The following is a 23,985-nucleotide window of genomic DNA, read 5'->3' on the forward strand; positions in this document are numbered from 1 at the left end:
AATTCTATTGTTGCTACCACTTCATATTCAGTAAAAGATATCTTTTCTCTAATCTAAGGAGTCTAAGTATTTCTTTCTTGAATTTTGAATGGAGCACTACCTGACATTGAAGGAGATGGAAGGAGATGTCCTTCTCCTTTCATTGATGATTCTGTGGTCAGGTTCACTCGCTGCTGAAGCCATTTCAATCCAGATTTTAGCACTCCATCATGGTCAAGTTTACCCACCACAATGAGCCTTCAATGAAACAAACACACTGGCTGGATGAAGAGAAGATGCTCCGCTCAGAGAAAGTGGAGTCAGTTAGTGTGCGGTTTGGCATCTTGCCCAAGGCCAGCCTTTAAAACTTAGGATGAAGTGAGAACCAGGAGTGTTCTGGCTGCCGTTTAGTGATAACGAAAAGGCCAAAAATTGGTGGGAAGTAATGGATGGAGACCACGTGAAGCAAAGGGACCCAAAACTTTAAGAGCACGAGAACCTCAATGGGGCCCAGGATGGAACTACAAGAGTAAGGGGAAAGTTTTTAAAAAAGCCGCTCAAAGTCTGCATACCAGAGTCTACAGAAGAGAGAAGCCAACAAAGGCCACAAAATCAAAGTCGAAACACTGAAATTCCAACCTCTGATTGTGTCTCATGTTAGTTTTCCCCCCAAGTTGGCTCCCTTCGCATCAATATGGTCTCATTGGTTAATTCCACCATGTTTGGTCCATCTAACTTATGCCTGGCTTCAGCTCCCCTCATCATTACCAACTCTAGGAGCAGAAGACCCAAGGCAAGCTGAGATAGACCTTACAGGGAGGTGTAAGAAGTGGAACTCAACGTCTCTCCTTGATGCCAAGATCTCCTTCCCTCTTCAGTTCCCAGACGATGCCCTAATGTGCTGCAATGCACCTCAAACCAAACTCGCAGTGCGGGAGGATGGCCCAACTCTGGACTTACTCAGAGAAAGATTCTGAAGGTGAAGGAGAGACTAAGGATGCTATGGGGTTTCTTCAAGGTTTCCGCCAGGGCTGGGCTGCTGGGGGTTCGCAGGAGTTCAGGAGAGCCCCTAGCTAAGATTCTGTGCAGTTTGAAGAACCCCCAAATCCCTCTTCTGGCTGGCCCCACCCACCCCATCCCGCCCCTCCCACTATACGGCCCATTTTGGATGCAGGTAAGTGCAGGGCATGCACGGAAGCTCGAGGAAGGTGAAAAATGGGCCTCCTGGAAAGGCCAGAAATCAGCCCATTTTTGGCTTCCAGAGAGCCTCCGGAGCCCAGGAAGGCCATTTTCGCGCTCCCGGAGCCTCAAGGAAAGCCTCCAGAGTCCGGGGAGAGCAAAAACGTCCCCCCACAACTGTGGTGCAGGAGCCGACTAGGCCACGCCCACCCAGCAATTGGGCAGAGAACCCTTTGCTAAATTTTTTGAAGCCCACCCCTGGTTCCAGCTACACTTCCTACAGTTGCTGCAGCAGTGTTTCTCAACTTTAAAGTGGGGTGGACTCCAGCTTCAAGAATTCCCCAAGTCTTAAAGCAAGGATCTTCAAACCTGGCAAGTTTAAAAGTTTGTAGACTTCAACTCCCAGAATTCCTGATCTAACATGACTGAAGGAGGAATTCTGGGAGTTGAAGTCCACAAGTCTTAAAGCTGTCAACTTTGAAGACCCCTGGTCTATCTTATATGCAGCTCTATCATTCACCTCTATTGCAGTGGTTTCCTGTATCACGTTGCCCCTCCAGGTTTCATCTCTAGTGTTCCTGTGATGCATTTCCTGTTCTTGTATTACTCTAACGCAGGGGTGTCCAACCTTGGCAACGTTAAGACTTGTGGACTTCAACTCCCAGAATTCCTCAGCCAGCTTTGCTGGCTGAGGAATTCTGGGAGTTGAAGTCCACAAGTCTTAACGTTGCCAAGGTTGACACCCCTCTATCTGAGGGTCTTCAAACTTGGCAAGTTTAAGACTTGTGGACTTCAACTCCCAGAATTCCTGAGCGAACAGGACTGGAGGAGGGATTCTGGGAGTTGAAGTCCACAAGTCTTAAAGCTGTCAAGTTTGAAGACTCTTGTCTTAAAGCAAGTTGGTTGGAGAATTCTGGGAAGTTGAAGTCTCCAGCTGTCCTACATGCCTTCTGGCAAGGAGCTGGGTTTTCCCCCCACCCACTTTGTAGGACGGGGAGAGAGTGGTAGAGCAGCCCCCAGTTTGCTCTTACCGGGACAGAGGGTGGCTACTCATCAAAAGCCAAAGGCCTTGCAGATTTTTTTTTTTTTCTGACAGGCCGGGTACCTTTCTCCAAGTGATGACAGGAAAGGGGTCTCCTGCGGCAGCACAGGGGATCAGGAGCTCCCTCCCTGCCTCTTGCCTGTACTCCCAGCCTGGTAGCACCGTGAAATAGGGCGGGTCCTGTAAAGCCAGAAAGGAAGAACAAAGAACAATTAGCATCCGATGCTTCTCGCTGAAAACCTGGAGCTGCCAGCCAACTGCAGGATTTTCAGCCACTTAACAGAATTTGTCCAAAGATGAACAAATGGGTGGCTTCCAAGCCCTGGTCTATCTTCAGTCAGGGTTTCCCAACGTTGGCCACTTTAAGACCCGTGAACTCAGTGGTGGGATTCATTTTTTTTTTTTACTACCGGTTCGGTGGGAGTGGCTTGGTGGGCGTGGCATGGCTTGGTGGGTGTGGCAGGGGAAGGATACTGCAAAATCCCCAGTCCCTCCCCAACCCACTAGCCTGCTTTCCAGCTCCGTTCTCCTGTGCAGGGCAACCAAAGAAGAACCAGCCAATCAGCTAGGACTCAGGAGGCGGAGAATAGATGGGGGCGGGGCCAGTCAGAGGTAAGATTGGCCAGTTCTCCAAACTACTCAAAATTTCCACTACCGGTTCTCCAGAACCAGTCAGAACCTGCTGAATACCACCTCTGCATGGACTTCAACTCCCAAAATTCTGAGAGTTGAAGTCCAGGGGTCTTAAAGTACCCAAGGTTGGGAAACCCTGATCTAAATACACAGATAAGGAGAAGCCTGATACTTGATGTGTGGCCCTTTCTTTCAACCATTCATAATTCCCTACTCAAACCTCACCCCTTGCACGAGCATGCTCAACACTCAGACTCCTCTCGTACACACACATGTGCAGAGATGGCATTAATATAAAAGTTGATCAACGTCAAGAAAATGGCTTTCTTTTCTACAAAATGTCTCGACACCCCCAACAGTAGTCGATGCCATCAATCAAGTCGTTTTGATGCACTGAGTGTTTCAGTGTGCTCCTGAACATTGGCACATATTCCTTATGCCAGGAGTGTCAAACTCAAGGCCCAGGGGCCAGATCTGGCCCATGAGGGTGCTTAGATTTGGCCCATGGGGGAAACAGCAAAGGACTGGCCTGCGGTGCCTCTGCCAATGAAAATGGAGCCAGTGAGGGCTGCGTGAGGCCCTTCCGGACTCCGTTTCCAGTGGCAGAGGGTTGCCGGAGGCCGTCGCAGCCGGAAACAGAGCTTGGGAGCCCATTTTCACTGGCAGAGCACTCAGGCCACCAAAGGCATCCCCAACATGAGTGACGTCAAGCTGGCCATACCCACCCTGGCCACGCCCACTCCAGCCCCCCCCTCAAAGTCAAACACAACCCTGATGCGGCCCTCAATGAAATAGAATTTGACACCCCTGCTTTATGCCATCAGCAACAGAGATCGTTCTTTAAAAAAAAAAGAACTTCTGGTTAATTGCAATCATGGTTTTGCTTTGAAGAAACAGGCATTAATGTTTAGTGCAATTTAAGAAAAATCTCAGCTTTTGCCAGGTATGAAAGATCAGGTCCATGCATGAAGATCCATTTGAACTGTTTTATTGCTAAAAGCTTAGGACACAGAAATCTTCTTAATTCATGAGTAGTGCATGTTTGGAGTTAGATAAGGTCAATAGAATTCAAAGGAGGTTTGCCTTAGTTTGATTGTGGCTACGTAGGGATTCTAGGTTGTTCGCTCTTTTATCTCTGCCCTCAATTCTGCAGTTTTGCTCTGTAAATATCTTCCCCTTGATGTATGAGAGCATTGGAACATTCCATAACTATCACAGCAGGTGATATCTCACTACTGCACAGAGCAAACCCTGGCCCTTTACTAGTAAACGTGCATGCGTGCGCACATTCACACATACCCAAAAGGAATACATCAACCAATGAAATACCTTCAGTACCAATCGGGCAGGGGGCGATTGGCCCATAGTCCCCAGGGCATTATAAGGCACGCAGGTGTATGTGCCAAGAGCATCTTCTGTTGCTTCTTCTATTCGAATTGAGCCGTCTTCCAGAAGACTCCAGCCTGAATACTGCCAAAGCAATAGAAGAAATTAGATATTTGGCAGACATAAGTTTCACAGAATAAAGGAGTCTGAATAAGACAGGGGAGCGAAACCTGACATCCAAGCTTTTGGAGAATCTGAAACATTTTGGTCCAGAAAACATCCAAGTGTAGGAGATGACCAGGTTGAGCCCAAGGGAGAGGTCAAACACATCATCAGTCTAGAGTCTCTTCACACCCACAAGACATCTAAATCCAGCCCACTTTGAATTCTGTTGAATTCTTATCTCCCACCCATTAGCTTTGACTGTTAGTAGTTCAGATTCTTGTAGACGGCTTAAGTTTGCAATAAATCTATATCGTCATTTGAACTGCCTGGACTCCTGATTTCCTGCCCTCGACACCATGTTTAGTTAATCAGAGCTATTGCTTGGACCAGAATAATTCAACCTCCCCCCTCCCCCAATCAGGCAAAACCATCCAGAACCATTTGCAAATATTCAAACAGAAGCTTTATTACTAATCTCCTATGATAAAAGAACCTCACCAAACTGTCTGCCTTCCCTTAGGAATGGCAAAATAAGGCTTCAAGGATTCTGGGGCAAGTCCGGCCTATGCCTTTACTGCAGTGCAGTGATTCTAAACTCAGGGCTTTCTTGATTCCACCCTCCAGTCTAGCTGGAGATTCCACTCACTTGGGTCTTGATACAATGCTTTTGATTTGTTGATAGGTGTCCCTCAAATATTTGCAACACAACATCAACGCATATAGTCTTCATCTTCTCCCCTTATAACCACAATTACTGCCAGCTTTTTCTTTAACATGGTTCAGTAAGAATAGTTATGATTTCAGGAGGAAGACCATACGGGATGAATAGTCTTAAGCAGAGAAGCTTAAACATTAAAGATTCTGCTAACATATTCTCCTGTAAGATTAATTTGGATGGCGGATGTAAAAGTTAGGGCCTTTTCAGAGATGTCCAAGGTTAAGGAGATTCCTTCAGAAGTCCTTTAAGGCCCTTTTGTGGGATTCACTTTAATTGGTTGGTTTCTACAAAGCAAGGAATAGTCCAGCAAGCATCTATTCATTCATTAGATAGAATAGAATAGAATAGAATAGAATAGAATAGAATAGAATGGAATGGAATGGAATGGAATGGAATGGAATGGAATGGAATAGAATAGAATAGAATAGAATAGAATAGAATAGAATAGAATAGAATAGAATAGAATAGAATAGAACTCTTTTTTTTTGCCAACTGTGATTGGACACACAAGGAATTTGTCTTTGGTGCATATGCTCTCAGTGTACATAAGAAAAAATAGATAAAATAAAAATAAAAACATATTCATCAAGAATCATAAGATACAACACTTAGTAATATAGGTTACTAATAAGCAATCAAATCATACCAGGAAACAAATAAAACAATATAAATTGTAAAGATACAAGCAACATGATTATAGCCCTAAGTGGGAAGAGATAGGTAATAGGAATAATAATAATAATAATAATAATAATAATAATAATAATAATAATAATAATAACAACAACAACAACAACAATACAGTTACTAGGTAGTTTGACAGTGTTGTGAGAATAAGTTGTTTAGTAGAGTGATGGCATTCAGGAAAAAACTTTTGAATGTTCAGAGGAAAAACACATACCAGGGCTGAGGCCATCCACATACTAGTGAACAAGAACTGGTTCTTCGAAGGTTAGTGAATGGACTAATCCTGAAGCTTAGCTGATATTCTTCAAACCAAAACTTCCGGTTTACATATACAGGTCAGGAACCATAGAAGTAAGAGTTTGGAAGGCAAAGTGCTGGAGATATGGTTGAAGCGAACCCCAAGATTACTTAAGTTAGAGAACTGTGAGAAAACTCTCCACGACTTTGTTTATAGTTCCATATGAAGCAATTTGATAGATACCGTATTACGGAAAAGGGAGAAGCAAGCTCGGCAGAGGTGGGTATTCAACAGGTTCTGACCAGTTCTGGAGAACCAGTAGAGGAAATTTTGAGTAGTTTGGAGAACCGGCAAACACCACCTCTGACTGGCCTTGCCAACCCCATTTATTCTCTGCCTCCCGTTGAGTCCCAGCTGATCGGCTGGGTCTTCTTTGGTTGCCCTGCACAGGAGAATGGAGCTGGAAAGCAGGTGGTTGCCATTCTCCTGTGCAGGGCAACCAAAGAAGACCCAGCTGATCAGCTGGGACTCAATGGAAGGCAGATAATAGATGGGGTTGGCAGGGCCAGTCAGAGGTGGTATTTGCCGGTTCTCCAAACTACTCAAAATTTCCTCTACCGGTTCTTCAGAACTGGTCAGAACCTGCTGAATACCGTCTCTGATGTGACCCCTAGTCCTCCTTTTCATTAAAATAGGCATACCCCATTCTTGCAATCTTGACCCACACCCTTTCTTTCACTCCAACTAACTCTCAAGGGAGCTGTCTAGACAAAAGAAGGAATGGACCTTTTTGCATGAAATCTTGAGCTTTCCGGAGGAAGGAGGGGAGAAAAATGCAAACCACCTTTGCAATTGTTATTTTTTTTAATAAAGTAAGTAACCACGCCTACCTTTTCAATATGCAAAGGGCGTCCATCTTTGTTCCATTTGACCAAGGAAACAGGTGGCTGAGCTTCCACTGGACAACGGATGTATCCGTGAATCCCCACTGGAACGTATATGATAGGTGGCATGTTCACCACTCTGGCAGGATCTGAATTGGAAGCAATCAGAAGTTATGAAGACGTGTAATCATGTCTTTATGAAACATCTGGACTTTTCTTTGCTCAACTCCAAAACTGGTTGAAACGCACATATTTCTACGGCAGCCTCCCTTAAAACAAGGAACAAGAAAACAATAGTAACATTTTTTTTAATGGCCTCCCAAGCCCATATGCTAATTTAGCAATGTTCATTACTACCACCAAAAACTATTATATTCAGACTCATTATCTTTTCTAAAGCCATTAGCATATCACTTAGCATCTGCACGAAGCTTCAGGCTTGGAAACTGAATTTCCCTTATCTGCACTTAGCTCCAAGAAAGAGACTTGGGGGCTGGAAAATAGAAGTGCCTACATTCTCACTCACCTCCACGATCAACACTAAAATATTTAGCCTGGCTTTAAAAATGTTTTCACAAAAATGCTTCCCACGCAGATTTAGCAGGTGTAAAGACTTCTGTGAAAATTGGAGTGGTAGAAAACTATTTACAATTAATGATGGGTATAGGACAAACAGATGCCCATTTTGGCACAATCACTTAAGAATGGGCTTAGAGTGACTCCTAAAGACAACTTGAAGATTCCAGGCTTGGCAAAACCACAAAGGCAAAAAGCGATTGGAATCAGATCGGTGACTTGGGGTGCAATCCGTTTGAGCTGCTACCACTGTTCCCCATAAACATGAAAATTCAACCTGAAATCGGACAAGTCCTTCTTAGGTAGAAATCTCTAAGATAGCTTTAAAGGTTGGTCCATTTTCATCTTTGGTGCCCCCCTAAAGGTCTCAAAATGCATAGGAAGTTGTAAATTCAAATCCAGGATAATCCCATCGAAATCTTTGTTTCTAAATAGGAATAGATGGGGGGGGTGTTTCCTCATACTTTACTCCCACCAGGTAGCCCTTTCTGCTACTTAACCATTCATTTTGTCAAAAGAGGCAAAGAGAAAGAACATAGCTAGTAACTTTGTTTGTAACCTCCTGTTTCTAATCCAGGGATCTCCAAAATCGGGAACTTTAAGATTTATAGACTTCAACCCCCCAAATTCCACAGCCAGCCATGCTCTTCTCTGTGGCAGCCTCTTAGACATTCAAACACTGCTATCCTATCACCCCTAGTCCTTCTTTCCATTAAACTAGACATAGCCAATTCCTGCAACCATTCTTCATATCCCAAATGTGCTTTTTTTCAAGAGGCAACTGGACTTTCTGGTTTTCCTTTGAAGACGTTTCACTCATCATTCAAGAAGCTTCTTCAACTCTGACTGGATGGTGAGGAATGGAAGGATTTATACTCCTTGAGAAGTACAAATAAGGAATAAGGAGGAATTTTCTGACAGTGAGAACAATCGAGCAATGGAAGAGAAGTTGCCTTCCGAAGTTGTGGGAGCTTCATCACTGGAGACTTTCAGACTGGACTGTCATCTATCAGAAATGGTGTAGCATTTGCTTGGACAGGGGGTTGGACTAGATAACCTACAAGATCCCTACCAACTCTGTTGATCTGTGTTTATCTGTATCTCTTTGTTGCTTTCCTCTGCACTCTTTTTAGAGTCTCAACATCTTTTTTTTATATCACGGCACCCCGAACATCGAGGTACCTCTTCTGCACAACCCCATAATTGTGTTCCCGTTGGGCAAACGCACTCACATTGCACAGTCAGATAGGCAGAGGCTGAAGGGGACCGGCCAAGGCTGTTGCTCGGAATGCAGGTGTATTTGCCAGCGTCTTCTGGTTTGACTCGGAAGATGATCAGTGTCCCATCAATCAGAATCCGTACTCTTAGTTTTAGGTCACTGTAAAGCGACATGAGAACAAGGAGAAAAGTGGGCACACAGCATCAAACCAGACATTGTTTCGTATTAAGTTTCTCCCAGGTGAAGCCGCTTTCCGTGAGTCTTTATCCTTCTCTACCCCATGCCAATCTGCTGGGCCTCGTATCAGAACAGGCTGGGAATAATAACTGCAATCATCTCCTTTTAATGACCCCCCATAAACCCTCGCAGGGTGGAGTCTGGGCGACTGGATGGAGCTGAGCGTTTACTGGCCGGATGCCCTTCTTGTTGCCAATGTGGAGTTATATTCAGCAGATGCATCGTGCCCAGAGAGAGAAATATTTGCCAATAAAATGCATTGAGTACCAAATTCAATAAATTTCAAAGCAGTTGTACTTGCATGCCAACCTACCACTGTACTGTGCTTGAATAGGCATGCTGCAATTAACTTGGATACTTGTTCATTAATTGTCCAAACAAACCTTCTAATTGTCCAAACTATTTTTTTTCCTCCTTTTTTTGCGTGTGTGTGTGTGTGTCTTTTAATGACCCCGTAATCCCTTGCATCAGGGTGGAGTCAGGGCGACTGAATGGAACTGAGTCTTTACTGGCTCGATGCCTTTCCTGTCACCAATGCAGAGTACACAGCAGATATATATTCTGAGAGAAATATCTGCCGCTACCTAGGATCGAACGCATAGCTTCCTGATTGTGAGGTGAGAGCTCCACCTCTAGGCCACCACACCACTCGGGAATAATAACTGAAATCCTTTTCCTAAATTGAACACACGCTCTCGATTTCCTTAAAGACCAGGCAAAGAGAGAAAGAGAACGTCGCTCAAATCTCCAATTCCCCCCCCCTCAGTTTTCAAGGATATCGCTAGGTGGGATCGGTTGGTCCTCCGTGAATTGTAACCTCCGAGATCCAGGACTCACTTCTTAAAATACACGTTGTCTTCTTCCCAGTGCCAAGTGTAGGTCAGGTTGCCTGGATATGCTTCTGCCTGGCAGGTGAACATTGCATCTTGGGAGATGTTAACCGTGATGTTCTCCGGGGCAGAAACGATAAACGGGGGCCCTGAGGGAAGCCAAGAGACAAACAGTTACCTCAGCGGATGAAAAAAGGAAGATGAGTTCATAACCAGGAGCTGCAGAGTTCACGCAAAGATCAATGATAGCACTGTGGGGAATCTAGGCACCCATCAGGTCCCTATACACTCAGCTCATCAGCTAAACTACTAGCAATACCAGGAGCCGTACCTTAACACCTGGGGGTTGGGGGCAGGGGGGGTGTTATCAGTTGTAGAAGGTGGTAAGGGGCAGAATGTGGCTGTTTTAATTAATCACTCCGCCATCAAAGCTGGAACCTGCCAGAGGACAGAACAACTTGAAGAAGGAATGCAAGATCGGAAAACGCAGAGAGACCTGGGCCACAGAATCACCAAGGGTTGGACACAATGGAATAGATGGTGTCATCATTACCAATTAATCATTCAAGAGGGGCACCCAGTCTTGCTTAGGCTGCAAAAATATGGCTCACCAAAACGGGGTTCAGCTACTTCTTGGCTGTTATCTTTTCTGATAGATAAATGATGGAGAGACAGAGGGAGGGAGGGAGGGAGGGGGGGATAATAGGTAGATAATACATAGATAGATAGGTAGGTAGGTTGATGGGTGGATGGATGATAGATAGATAGATAGATAGATAGATAGATAGATAGATAGATAGATAGATAGATATAGATAGATAGATAGATAGATAGATAGATAGATAGATAGATAGATAGATAGATAGATATAGATAGATAGATAGATAGATAGATAGATATAGATAGATAGATAGATAGATAGATAGATAGATAGATAGAGAGAGAGAGAGAGAGAGAGAGAGAGAGAGAGAGATAGGATAGGATAGATGATTGATGAGAGATGAGAGAGAGAATAGGTAGATAATAGGTACATAATACCTAAGTAGGTAGGCTGTTCTCTTTTCTGATAGATACATGATGGAGAGAGAGAGGGAGGGGAGGAGGGATAATAAGTATACATAAATAGGTAGATAGGTAGATGGGTGGATGGATGATGATAGATAGATAGATAGATAGATAGATAGATAGATAGATAGATAGATAGATAGATAGATGATTGAGAGAGATAAAGATAGAGACAGACAGAGAGAGAGATAATAGATAGATAATAGCTAGATAATACTTGGGTAGGTAAGTAGGTAGATAGATAGGTGGATATAGATAGATAGATAGATAGATAGATAGATAGATAGATAGATAGATAGATAGATAGATAGATAGATAGATAGATAGATAGATGATTGATGAGAGATGAGAGAGAGAATAGGTACATAATAGGTACATAATACCTAAGTAGGTAGGCTGTTATCTTTTCTGACAGATACATGATGGAGAGAGAGAGGGAGGAGAGGAGGGATAATAAGTAGATAATACATAGATAGGTAGGTAGGTAGATGGGTGGATGGATGATAATGATAGATAGATAGATGATAGATAGATAGATAGATAGATAGATAGATAGATAGATAGATAGATAGATGATTGAGAGAGATAAAGATAGAGGCAGGCAGAGAGAGAGATAATAGATAGATAATAGCTAGATAATACCTAGGTAGGTAAGTAGATAGATAGATAGATAGATAGATAGAGACAGACAGACAGACAGACAGACAGACAGGCAGACAGGCAGACAGGCAGACAAGGTCTTGATTGATCTAAGATGTGGTATCCTGGTGACTTCATTGATATGTTGGTTATTTGATAGCAATCTGGTTTGCTCAGCAAGTTTGTTTTCACCTCCTATTCCTTTTACATCTGAGTATTAACTCTCAACGAACGTTAGATAGTTGTGTTGTTATCCCTCTAGATCTTAATATTTAAGGCTGGAAAAGTATGGAGACATTCCTGAAGATTACCATATTCTCTGCCTTAGTCTCCAGATTCAACAGCAAGATGCTACATATACAGAATGCCCCCCACACTCACCAATTTTTCCACCCCACAATTACCTTGGACAAGCAAACGGGTGGTGTGCACAGCCTCTCCCTGGATGCTATAGGCCCGGCAGGTGTAAGCACCCCTGTCATCACGACTGATGGACATAACTGTCAAACTCCCATCGCTAACCTGAAAAAGCCAAAGGTCACTTCAATGCAAGTTCAATGCACAGAATCATTGGACCACAAAACCCAAAACTACACAAGACGCAGTATTAATAGAGTCATTGGGCCTTCCTCTCTGCTTTGAAGCCCTGGCGGTGCAATGGTTAGAATGTAATATGGCAGGCTAACTCTGCCCATAGATTGGAGTTCAATCCTGACCAGCTCAAGGTTGACTCAGCCTTCCATCCTTCTGACCTTTATCTGTTACCAATTCAGTGTTGAACTTTAGTTGACCAGATTCTTGTCTATAGGCTTGAATAAATCTTCTATGCTGCAACCTTACGTATGATCCTGATTGTTTGCTCCTGAACTATCAGGTTCCAAAAATCAAGAAAGACACACAGAGTTACTTCTAAGCAGTTTCCTTAATTGTTCCTCATCTATAGACAGAATCTTGCCGAACTAAAGCAACTACTTGCATCATGAAAGATACTCTCTGAGAATTGCTAAGGTTCTCCAAACCAAACTATTTAAGCTTTGCTGTCTTTTGTTCCTCTGGGATGCAGCCCCTCCCTCCTGGGAATCCAGACTACATTCCACCACAGTGCCGTGGTATATGCAAAGACTGTCAGTCATCTTTCCAAGACACAAACTTACCCGGTATTTGTTGCTGCCACCCAAAAGTTCTCCTTCTCTCAGCCAGGTGACGGTTGGATTTGGGTTTCCGAAAGCCATGCAAGTTAGAGTAATGCTGCCCCCTTCCTTTGCCTCTACGTATTGGGGGGGAGTCTCTGTGAAGGTGGGAGGAGCTGCCAAGATGATGGAGGAGGAAAGGAACGAGACAGAGACGATATCATTTGTGTAATTCAAGTGCACCAACACAAATCCACTTTCAAATCTGCTACTCTGGCACGCAAAACACAGGGATCCATGCTCTTTGTACTCTGATGTCACTAACTGAACAACTGCAGTGATATCACTTAACAGCTGTGGCAAGGAAGGTCATAAAACATGGCAAAATTCGCGTAAGAAATGTCTCACTCAGCAACATAAATTTTGGGCTCTATTTTGGTCGTAAATCGAGGGTTACCTGTAGGGTAAACAGGTCAAGTGGAATTGCTGTATGAGAAGGTTTGTGCAACCGGTAGCTTGCTTTGTTGTTTAGCTGTTTTGACCTACTTCCTGCAACAGGTGCAGGCAACCTGAGGCTCTACACACCATTTTGTAGGTGTTGATTCCTGGTGATTGCCTGTTCTATTTTTTTTTTAAATGAGATTTTCAAAACTGGCTTAATTTTGCCTTTCCCCCCCTTCCCTGCCCAGGGATGAGAAAGAGGGACTGGTCCCAAGTCCCTCAACTAGCTCTGTGCTAGAACTCACAGTCTCCCTATTGGTAAATCACTATATCAAACTGGCTAGACTAGAACTCACAGTCACCCTATTGGTAAATCACTACACCAAATCAGCTAGACTAGAACTCACAGTCTCCCTGTTGGTAAATCACTACACCAAGTGGCTAGACTAGAACTCACAGTCTCCCTGTTGGTAAATCAGTACATCAAACTGGCTAGACTAGAACTCACAGTCTTCCTGTTGGTAAATCACTACACTAAATCAGCTAGACTAGAACTCACAGTCTCCCTGTTGGTCAGTTACTACCAAATGTTCAGCAATTTAATGAGCGAGCTGCACTCATGAATGAATGACATCGTTGCTGTTGTTGAGAACTTTGGATACAAAATCCTTGCTCAGTTTTGTCTTTTTCCACTCTGATTATATGATGTTTTGAATACCTGGTCAACAGGACTTTGTTAAACATAAAAGATGGAGGATTCGAGGCTCTGCCCACACTGGCCACTCAACCTCACTCTTCGAGAAAGGCTATCAAAACACGCAGAGCCACGCCCATGCACATACTACTCTCTCCTTTGACTAAACCAGCTCTTGACAATTATGATACCACCAGCCTAATTGCAAATAGCTGTTAAATCCAATTTTCGAGGGAGACATTTCTGCAATATCAGCTGGCAGAAAGAAAAAAAAAAAGAACAGATTCCTGGTACCAAAACCGTCCCATTTTCTTAAAGTCAGCATAATTCGTTCCAGGAAGAGGAAAACAGCTTGCGTTGCTTAGGGCAGAAGTTGCCAAACTTTTGGACCTCAGGGACCACCAAACTCATAATTTCAAATCCCGTGGATCTCTAAAATGAATTTTGACTGACGGTGGCTTGCTGATGTTGGTGAGAAAGTCGGTCCCATATTCCAGAGCTGCAGGAATCACAGGACTGGCCCTTTGGTCATCCCGGAGCAGCTGCTCCTCCACCTGGGTGCACCAGCTTGCCATGGACTGGAGGAGCTGCTCCGGGATCACCAAAGAGCCAGTCTTGTGACTACGGCAGCTCTGGAATATGGGGTCGATTTTCCCACCAATGTTAGCAAGCCACCCCGGGGTGGATTTCCCTCCCCTGCCATTGGTCTTGCCTTCCAGTTCCAGCTCGTGTGGCTCTACTCAAGGTAAGTTTTGCCCTCGGCCCTGGTGGGCGGGCCATGTGGGCAGTGCAGCCTTGTGTTCCCGCGCAGCCTGGATTAATTGCTTTGGGGAGGACATTTCTCTGCGGACCACCCAAATTTTCCCGCGGACCACCAATGGTCCCCAGCCCACAAGTTGGTGAACACTGACTTAGGGGAAAAGAATTTAGGAATAGCTGCACTCATATTGTACCCTTGCGCCTACAAGAGCATTTCTCATCCTTGGCGACTTCACGAAATGTGGACTTCAATTCCCAGAATTCCCCAGCCAGCATGCCAGTCCTATTGTACAGGGAGACATTGACTTGGGACCACAACTGAAGCATGAATTTTCCATTGCTAAGCAAGGCAATTGTTTAAATGAGTCACGCCCCGTTTTGTGACTTTTATTTCAGGGTTAAGCGAATCGCTGGCATTGTTAAGCGGGTTGCACAGTCACTCAGTGAATCCAGCTCCCCCAATTGACTCTGCTTGTCAGAAACTGGCTGGGAAGTTTGCAAATGGAGAATCACATGGCCTGAAACTATGAGAAACACCGCCAAGCTCCCAAATTTTGATCACGTGATGGTGGGGATGCTGCGACAGTCATAAGTGTGAGGACTGGGCTGTAGCTCAATTTTTCCCATGGTGTTGTAATTTTGAACAGTGTTGTGGCCCGCCAGCAGGCAGCAGAGCTGGTGGTAGACTCGGACAGTGAGGAAGTTGAGGAAGAACATGGGCCAGTCCTGGAGTCTGGGGAAGGCTCTGACAAGGATTCTACGTCGGAGGCAGAGATGGGGCCAGAGCTGTCTGACAGTTATCAGCTACCTTTGGAGTCGGAGATCAGTGAGGCAGAAGAACAGCTGGAGCCTGTTCCCAGTGTGTGCATGCACAGAGCTGCCAGGAGAAGGGAACAGTTAAGAAACAAGGATCGACTCAGGAGTAAAGGCACAGGTGGACAATGAATGGCCTCTCCCATAGGGAATAAAGAAGAGCAAAAGGGGAGTGGTGTTTGCAGGAGTCAATTAGTTCAATTCATTACGGTGAAGACCTGTTCCTGACTTCTTGCCAAGTAATTGCTGCTGCAGTGTGGCGTTTGGAAGACATCAACCTGGCAACTCTCCAAGCCTGATAAAAGTCTATAGTTGTGAAATCTCATGAAAGACTGTTTGCTGGGACTTTGCTGGAGAGGAATTCCTTTTAACCTAAATAAAAGAGGTTTTATCAGGATGAAGAGTCTGCTTCGTGATCTTGGGAAGCCTGGGTCAGAACAAACAGTCTCTAAATGAATGGAGGACTTCCTGCATTAATCAGAAGAGAAGTGGAGGAAGTCTTCCATTTCAATTACTGGCAACCCTTAGAAACCTTCTTGGTTTTTAATTATGGTATAAAATTACAGAATTTCCCCCACTCTAGCATACTTTTCCTGGGGGGTGGAATTCACAAAGATGGTTTTCATTGCTTTTGATTTATTACATTTGCACAATGCCACTAGACTGAGGAATTTCACTTCCATCTCACATCCACAGCGCGGCACGCTCATCGCTAACAACTATCCAGCCGGGAAAGCATTAAACAAAATGTATTTCCAGTTGCACTGAATGTGATTTGAGCATTTCGGAGTCTCTTCTCTGAATGGTGTGCACATCTATGTACAGGATTTGCTTCCAAGAAGCTGGGTGGGGTGTCGTTTCATTTGCTACTTGAAGGTTTTCTGCATTTACATGTGGATTTGCATACCTAATCACTTCCCTCTCTATATAAAACCCTCTGATCCTGAATCTACCATCAAGTCATCATCCCGATGGTAAGCACTGACCTACTTAACATGGGATGCGTAACAGCATCACAACTGATGTACACAGAAGGAACCAAAGGCAGGTCTACATGCCAAGAATTGCACTCCGGAGATTGTCCATCCACCGCTTCCCGTAACCATGAATTACCAACCAGCAACTTCTAGAAAGCTGTGTGTGACTTGTGTTGTGTTGGCAACACCCATTTCCCTGGCTGTACGTCCATCTGAACATATTGGGACTCTTGTTACATCAATAAGAAAGTTTTAGGAAGGGAGAGGGGGAGGGGGAGATTCGAACCTGTTTTCCAATGCCAAATTGTTGTTATGGGGAAATCCAACATTAAAATTGGGAGAAAATTTGTGATATGGAAATATTGAATGGAAGCAGAGGTATTGAGTTTGGACCAGCTGAAAGATGCTGAAGATGAATTTTGGAATGGAATGGAATGGAATGGAATGGAATGGAATAGAATAGAATAGAATAGAATAGAATAGAATAGAATAGAATAGAATAGGAATAGGAATAGGAATAGGAATAGGAGTGGAGTGGAGTGGGTGGAGTGGAGTGGAGTGGAGTGGAATGGAATGGAATGGAATGGAATGGAATGGAATGGAATAGAATAGAATAGGAATAGGAATAGGAATAGGAATAGGAATAGGAATAGGAATAGGAATAGGAGTGGAGTGGAGTGGAGTGGAGTGGAATGGAATGGAATGGAATAGAATAGAATAGAATAGAATAGAATAGAATAGAATAGAATAGAATAGAATTAGAATAACAGAGTTGGAAGGGACCTTGGAGGTCTTCTAGTCCAACCCCTGCTTAGCCTGGAAACCCTACTCCATGGTCAAATAAATATTCAAAAGAGTATACCATAGGTAAGCAAAAGGAAAACAAAAATCAAAGGATTCACCCCCTTAGCAAGGTCTCACTAGGACAGAAGTGGGCTTTTTTTTTTTTTTTTTAAGAAGGACCCAATTTTAAAATAAGTTGAGGGAGAGCCACTCTGGATTTGGCAATTTTGCTACTGGAAATGTAGCAAATCGTCAAACATCCACAAAGAAAATCTGGAAGCCACCAAGAAAAGTAGTTTGGCTCTGTAGGTGTGATGACCCAGGGTGGGATACAAAACAAACACAGTCACAGAAAAAAGGTGAAGCCCCTTTCATTCCTTCAGTTTGCTTCTAAACTCCAAATATTTTCCAAGCTTCCGAATTTTGATGGGAGACAAAAAAAACAACTCCCACAGTTACATGAAGAAGGAAAAAAGCAATACAAACCAGGCAAGATAAGAGCTGGAGGATGTCCATAGATAATACACACTGGGAAGGACGCCAAACTGAGAGAGGAACCATAAACTTGAGATATTTACACGCTTTGTTTCCAGCATTTGCCAGTACGCAGGCCCAAACTCTTATTCAGTTCTCACAGCTGCAGCCCATGAAGAGGATCAAGGCCCTCTCCTCCTGAGGAGACCACGTATCTCCCTTATCCTCTCCTCCCTGCGTGCCCTAGGATGGAGAGGGGGTGGGCCTGGGTCCTCCTCTGACTGCCCAGCCGGCCTCTGCCCTTCCCCAGCCTCCTCCACAACCTCCGGAGCCACACTTCCACTCCCTGTTGGCTATTCCTCCTCTCCCTCAGAGTCAGTCTCCACCAGGGGCATGGCAGTAGGATTGAACCAATTCTTGGAAAAATTGGTGGATCAACAAATATTAGCTTTGATGTCAGCATGACTACCTGTTGGGATGGGCTGATGGGCTTCTTTGTACAGTTGGTAGGCGATTAGGAGAACAAACTGCTGGATTGGAGGGACCATGATCTGATCTATAAGTAGTCCTTGACTTACAACTATAATGACCATTCAAAGTTACAACAGCCCTGAAAAAAAAAAACCTTACAACTGATTCTTGCACTGACAACTGTAGAAACATCCCCAGGGTCACATGATCAAATTTTGGTCTCTTGACAACCAGAATGTATTTACAACAGATGCAGCTGTCTGAGGTCCAATGATCCCCATTGGCAACCTTCTCAGTCAGCTTCTGATAAGCTAAGTCAATGGGGAAAGCCAGATACACTTAATGAGTGCATGATTTAACAGATTTAACAGAGTTGGAAGGGACCTTGTAAGTCATCTATTCCAACCCCCACCCAAGCAGGAGACCCTACACCATTTCTGACCAACGGCAGTCCAATCTCTTCTTAAAAGCCTCCAGGGATGAAGCTCCCACAACTTCCAAAGGCAAAAGCTGTTCTATTGGTTGACTGCTCTCCCTGTCAGAAAATTTCTCCTTATTTCCAGGTTGAATCTCTCCTTGTTCAGTTTCCATCCATTATTCCTTCAGGTTCTTTGGAAAATAGCTTGACCCCCTTCCTCTCTGTGGCAGCCCCTCAAATATTGGAAGACTCCTATCATGTCTTCCATGGTTCTTCTCTTCACTCGACTAGCCATTCCTGGTTCCTGCAACAGTTCATCATATCTTTTAGCCTCCAGTCCACGAATCATCCTGGTTACTCTTCTCTGAGCTATTTCTAGAGTCTCAACATCTTAACTTCATTTGATTTATTTAACTTGTTTCCCTTAACTTCAGTGATTTACTTAATAACTGTGGCAAAAAAAAGGTTGTACAATTGGGCATGACTCACTCACCCCTTGTTTGGAATAGGAATTCTGGTCCAAATTGTAGTTGTACGGACTACCTATATTAAGGCATGGCTTGCATATTTATGACTGAGATCTGAGCTTAAGGAATCTTATATTTTTCTCAGATACAACTCCAATCTTTCAGATACTGAATATATGATGAGCCTGTGGAGGCAACCCAAATTTGAATATCTTCATTAACAACTGGAAAAGTCAAGGTGAAAGAAGAGAACAAAACAACCAGAGAATTAGCTCTTTCTCATCCCACATCTTTGGGCCATTCTCTTTCAAAGTCTGAAATGAGTTGCAGGTAATATTTTCTTTGTTTCAAAGATGAGTTAGAGATTCATCGAGTGAGATCAAAAATAAAAACCAAGCCTTACGCGTCCCTAGGGGGGTCTTTAAAGCAAACCCCTGGCCTCAACGTCATCTAGACAGCGCTCCAGGGCTTTGCCACCGTGGAAAGGTTAAAACTGCAATGAAGAGCGAGGCTCTGCTCCAGTGAGCATGCCAATACTTCAAAAAAATACATATTAAGGGCTGCTTGGTGGCGTGCAAGGCTCCTATTAAAAGTTAACAAGCCCAGGTTGATCGTTCTCGGCTGTTGTGGAAGCGCTATTGTTGTTTTTCCTGTTCCCAGAGAAGGGTTTTAGTTAGGCCTGGAGTATCCCCATCCTAGGGATGTGGTGGCTCAGTGGCAAAGACGCTGAGCTTGTTGATTAGAAAGGTCGGCAGTTTGGCGGTTCGAATCCCTAGCACCACGTAACAGTGAGCTCCTGTTACTTGTCCCAGCTTCTACCAACCTAGCAGTTCGAAAACATGTGAAAATGCAAGTAGAAAAATAGGGACCCCTTTGGTGGGAAGGCAACAGCGTTCCATGCGCCTTCGGTGTTTAGTCATGCCAGCCACATGACCGCTGTCTTTGGACAGTGCTGGCTCTTCAGCTCTGTAAACGGAGATGAACACTGCTCCCTAGAGCCGGAAAAACCTAGCACATATGTGCAAGAGGACCCTTTAACTTTATCCCCATCTTTCATTCCTCACCATTTCAGAGCTACTGATCTCCCTGAGCTTTGATTAGAGCTATTGAAGAGGCGACAATTGGTTCATATTCTGCTCTTGCTTGTTTCCTTGCAGACGTTTCATGACCCAAACTAGGTAACATCATCAGTGCTAGAAGGGAGTGGGATTTATCCAGGGGTGGGATTCAATTTTTTTAACAACTGGTTCTGTGGGTGTGGCTTGGTAGTCATGTGACTCGGTGGGCATGGCTTGGTGGTCATGTGACTGGCTGGGTGTGGCCAACTCAATATTACTCACATCGAGGCACGCATCTCCTCGCCTGGCCTCTTGTGACTATGGGGATGCTGCAACAGTCGTAAGTGTGAAAAATGGTCATAAGTCACTTTTTTCAGGGCCATTGTAACTTTGAATGGTCACTCCACACAAGCAAAGTACCAGCAAAGGAGGGGGGAAAAGCTCCAGAGATGTTCCTGAGACAAGAAGTCTAGTCCTGCCAAGAATGTAATAAGGGCTAACGGAGAGGCAGTTTCTGTAAGCAACACCAGAATGTTTCCTTCCTGCCTTCCTTACAGGATTAGGCCAGTGATTTCTTCTAACAACCAGTTCTCCGAACTGCTTAGAATATTAACAACCAGTTCTAGCGAATAGGTGCGAACTGTAGAATCTGGATTTATCAAGGGGAAGAGGAAGAGGGGGTTCTTGATGCTCTCTGAGCTTGCTTGTTTCTTGCAGACATTTCATTACTCACACTAGTAACATCATCAGTGCTACCCCAAAGGTACATTTTCAGGAAGCAACTGGACTTTCTTGTTTTTTTTTTTCCTTTTCTTTTTCTTTTTTGAAGACGTTTTGCTTCTCATCCAAGACGTTTTTAAAAGAAAAAGAAAAAAAAACAAGGAAGTTCAGTTGCCTCCAGAAAGCACCTTTGGGTCAACCATGACCTGGATGACTGAGAATCTCTACAGACTTTTAGCTATACAATTTGGGATGAGCACTCTTGGAATGGTGTCGGAGTAGGAATGGATTTCCAGAGGGCAAAAATTGCAGACTACAAGAACCAGGAGCACCACTCAGATGACCCTGAGGACACAGATAAACCTCCAAGTGGCCTCAATGACCCTCTAAAAGGATGCAAATGACCAACTGTCTGCAAGGAATATAAATCCTTCCATTCCCCACCATCAGGTCAGAGCTGAAGAAGCTTCTTGGATGAGAAGTGAAGCGTCTTCAAAAGAAAAAAACAACAAGAAAGTCCAATTGCCTCCAGAAAAAGCACCTTTGGGACAACCATGACCTGGATGGCTGAGAATCTCTACAGACTATCATCAGTGCAACTCAAGACTAGCACTGATGATGCTACTAGTTAGAAAACAAGCAGCGCCAGAGAGTACAAAAGACCTCTCAGATCCATCTTGAGTTACAAATATCCTCCTTTATTAGTGGTTCATGTTCATTAAGACTATGCCTAAAAGCCACCTTCTCCTGCTCACCCAATGTGGTGCCATAATCTCTATGATTTGGTGGAGAGCAAGTCCAGCATCCTAGATCTACCAACAATAACTCCATCCAGGTTTGTCTTCTTAAGAAGGGAGAATCCACTGAACGCGAAGGGAAGAAGAGGCAGTGGGCAAGATATATTGATGGAAGATCCATTGGTCTCCAGAAGGACATTCTCACATCATTCTCATAAACGCACCCCTTATCGGTGGAGCATCAGAAAAGGGATTTAGTAGCTGGGTCATGGGAAAATTACAACCTCTTCTGAGTTACTCTATAAATGTACATTTGATTCAGAGTTTAAGTAGCCATTCAGGGTTACTGCAGAGACATATCACTGGGAGGCAGGACTTATATATATATCAAGCCTAGAGATCTGTGCGTAATTCATAACTCATAACTCATGTTTATTGTTTTTTCTCCTTTTGTCGTTGCCAGAGAAGTACCAACAAACAGGCAACACATTCAACACAACCCACCCTTTCTTTTGGCAACATCCTATCGTTCTTCACGTTTGCTCAAGTGGCTAATCTGTGTACAGAAACGGAGGAGTTTTAATGGTCATGTAGAATATTGCCACGTCCTTTTGAACTAGGACAGTTCTAAGCAAGAAAGGAAAATGGGTTGGGTCTTTTGCAAATTGCTCATTGTTAATGCCTGGGGAAGGGGGAAAAAAATACCAGGTGCTAGAAAGTTGGGAAGGTGTCATCTTCTGCATACTTGCTGTGGTAGCACTTCCATCAATGGTGTGTGAATCTTGGAAAGCTATCTCAAGCAACATCTAGAAGCTTCAAATTTCTAAGTTGTATGCCAGGCAGAGAGTGTAAAATAGGAAGCTAAACGTGTTGGTGCCCTATTCTTATCTAAAGGCATTCTCACAAGAAACCAGCATTAACAAGATAAACAACCATTATTAATCCGAACTCATGGTTAGGTAGGCTTAGATTTAGGAAGCCAACAATGGCGAGGTGTTCAGAAGAACAGAGAAAAAAATCCTGCAGTGGAATCTTGCCAAGATCATCTAAAGGTGCTTTTTTTTCCAGAGGAAACTGGACTTTCTGGTTTTTCTTTGAAGACATTTCGCTTCTCATCCAAGAAGCTTCTTCAGCTCTGACTGGATGGTGTGGAATGGAAGGATTGATACTCCTTGCAGACAGCTGGTCATTTGCATCCTATTAGAGGGTCGTTGAGGACATGTGGAGGTTTATCTGTCTCACTAAAATAATGCAAATGACCAGAAAGTCCAATTGCCTCTTGAAAAAACACCTTTGCGACAAGCATGACCTGGATGATTGAGAATCGCCGTAGACATTTGCCAAGTTCACACTAAACATTCGACAGCCAACCAAAGTCCAGAAAACAGAATTTTAGGAACAAGGAAGATCCCTTACTCACCGTTGACGGTGAGATGAACCCAGCTGCCATTATGGAAGGTGTCATACTGCTGATCCAACATGAGTACTTTGCATTCATACCAGCCCTGGTCTTCAGAGCGAACCTGTTCGATGCGTAGAGAGGCCTTATCATGTAGGCTAGCACGGCCTGTAAGACAGCAGTCAAAAAGAGAAGTCAGTGGAGATAGAAAGAGAACATCCATTATTCTGCTGAGGTTAACAATAATATTAAGATCACAGAAGCTACACGGGACTTTCAGAGTAAACCTTATCCCCACGTCTGCGACAGGTGAGACCTTCTTTTGAGGACAAAATGATGCCTGGAACTCAAGCAGTCTCATCTAAGTTTTCTCTGAAGACAGGAGAAGATTAAACTTTTTATGTGCTCCCTAGCCTACGTGTTATTATGGTCTTTTTCTTTCAGTTATCACAGGTTTCCTCAAGTAAGGAAGAAAAGCAGCACCATGGTTGAAAGAGTCAAAGATGTTAGTTCTGAAAAACTGCATCGCCCTCCAAAACTTTTAGAATTCAGCAGTCTTTGCCATCATGGCTGGTAGCAAGGAAGTCTGGGAAAATCCCAGATATACAAAGAGTCTCTCCCCTTGCTTATACCAGTGGTGAGATTCAAAAAAAAATCTCTACTGGTTCTGTGGCTGTGGTTTGGTGGCCGTGGCTGGCTGGGTGTGGCAGGGGAAGGATACTGTAAAACCTCCATTCCCACCCCACTCAAAGGGAAGGTTAGTGCAAAATCCCCATTCCCTCCCCACCCCACTAACCTGCTTTCCAGCTCTGTTCTCCTGTTCATGGCAACCAAAGAAGACCCAGCCGATCAGCTGGGACTCAATGGGAGGCAGAAAATAGATGTGGGTGGGGCCAGTCAGAGGTGGCATTTGCCAGTTCTCCGAACTACTTAAAATTTCCACTACCAGTTCTCCAGAACCGGTCAGAACCTGCTGAAGACCACCTTTGGCTTATACTATCAAGGAGCAAGTCACTTCTGAGATCCAGGAGAGAGAGAAATATCCAACCACTCTCCATCACTAACATCTGCTGGATTGAGGGAGTCTTGAAAAATCATCCGCTTGTGTCCTGCCGTTCAAGTATCTGAGGGATGGAAGGAGCTGCAGGTTTGTTTTTTTATCCCTTACAATCTGATCTTAATCAGCTAATTAGTATTCCTGGATTGGAGTCAGGGATGCTCTTGACA

At 44.1% G+C, this 23,985-nt stretch overlaps 1 protein-coding gene across 1 annotated transcript in view; it reads right to left on the reverse strand.

Annotated features, from left to right (window-relative positions):
- The window catches only part of IGSF9B (immunoglobulin superfamily member 9B), a 92,473-nt gene that overhangs the window by 33,334 nt on the left and 35,154 nt on the right, over positions 1–23,985 (reverse strand). The window contains exons 3-10 of the mRNA XM_087969822.1: positions 22,780–22,926; positions 12,572–12,723; positions 11,822–11,939; positions 9,721–9,862; positions 8,660–8,805; positions 6,858–7,000; positions 4,163–4,303; positions 2,264–2,380 (exon numbers count right to left, since the gene is read on the reverse strand). Of these exons, the coding sequence (XP_087825948.1) occupies positions 2,264–2,380; positions 4,163–4,303; positions 6,858–7,000; positions 8,660–8,805; positions 9,721–9,862; positions 11,822–11,939; positions 12,572–12,723; positions 22,780–22,926 (1,106 nt within the window). The remainder of the gene's footprint in view (positions 1–2,263; positions 2,381–4,162; positions 4,304–6,857; positions 7,001–8,659; positions 8,806–9,720; positions 9,863–11,821; positions 11,940–12,571; positions 12,724–22,779; positions 22,927–23,985) is intronic.

This window comes from Notechis scutatus, chromosome 7 (assembly GCF_049901735.1).
Source record: "Notechis scutatus isolate UNSWTSFEM ecotype Mainland chromosome 7, rNotScu1.2, whole genome shotgun sequence".
In the NCBI taxonomy this organism is placed as follows: Eukaryota; Metazoa; Chordata; class Lepidosauria; order Squamata; family Elapidae; genus Notechis; species Notechis scutatus.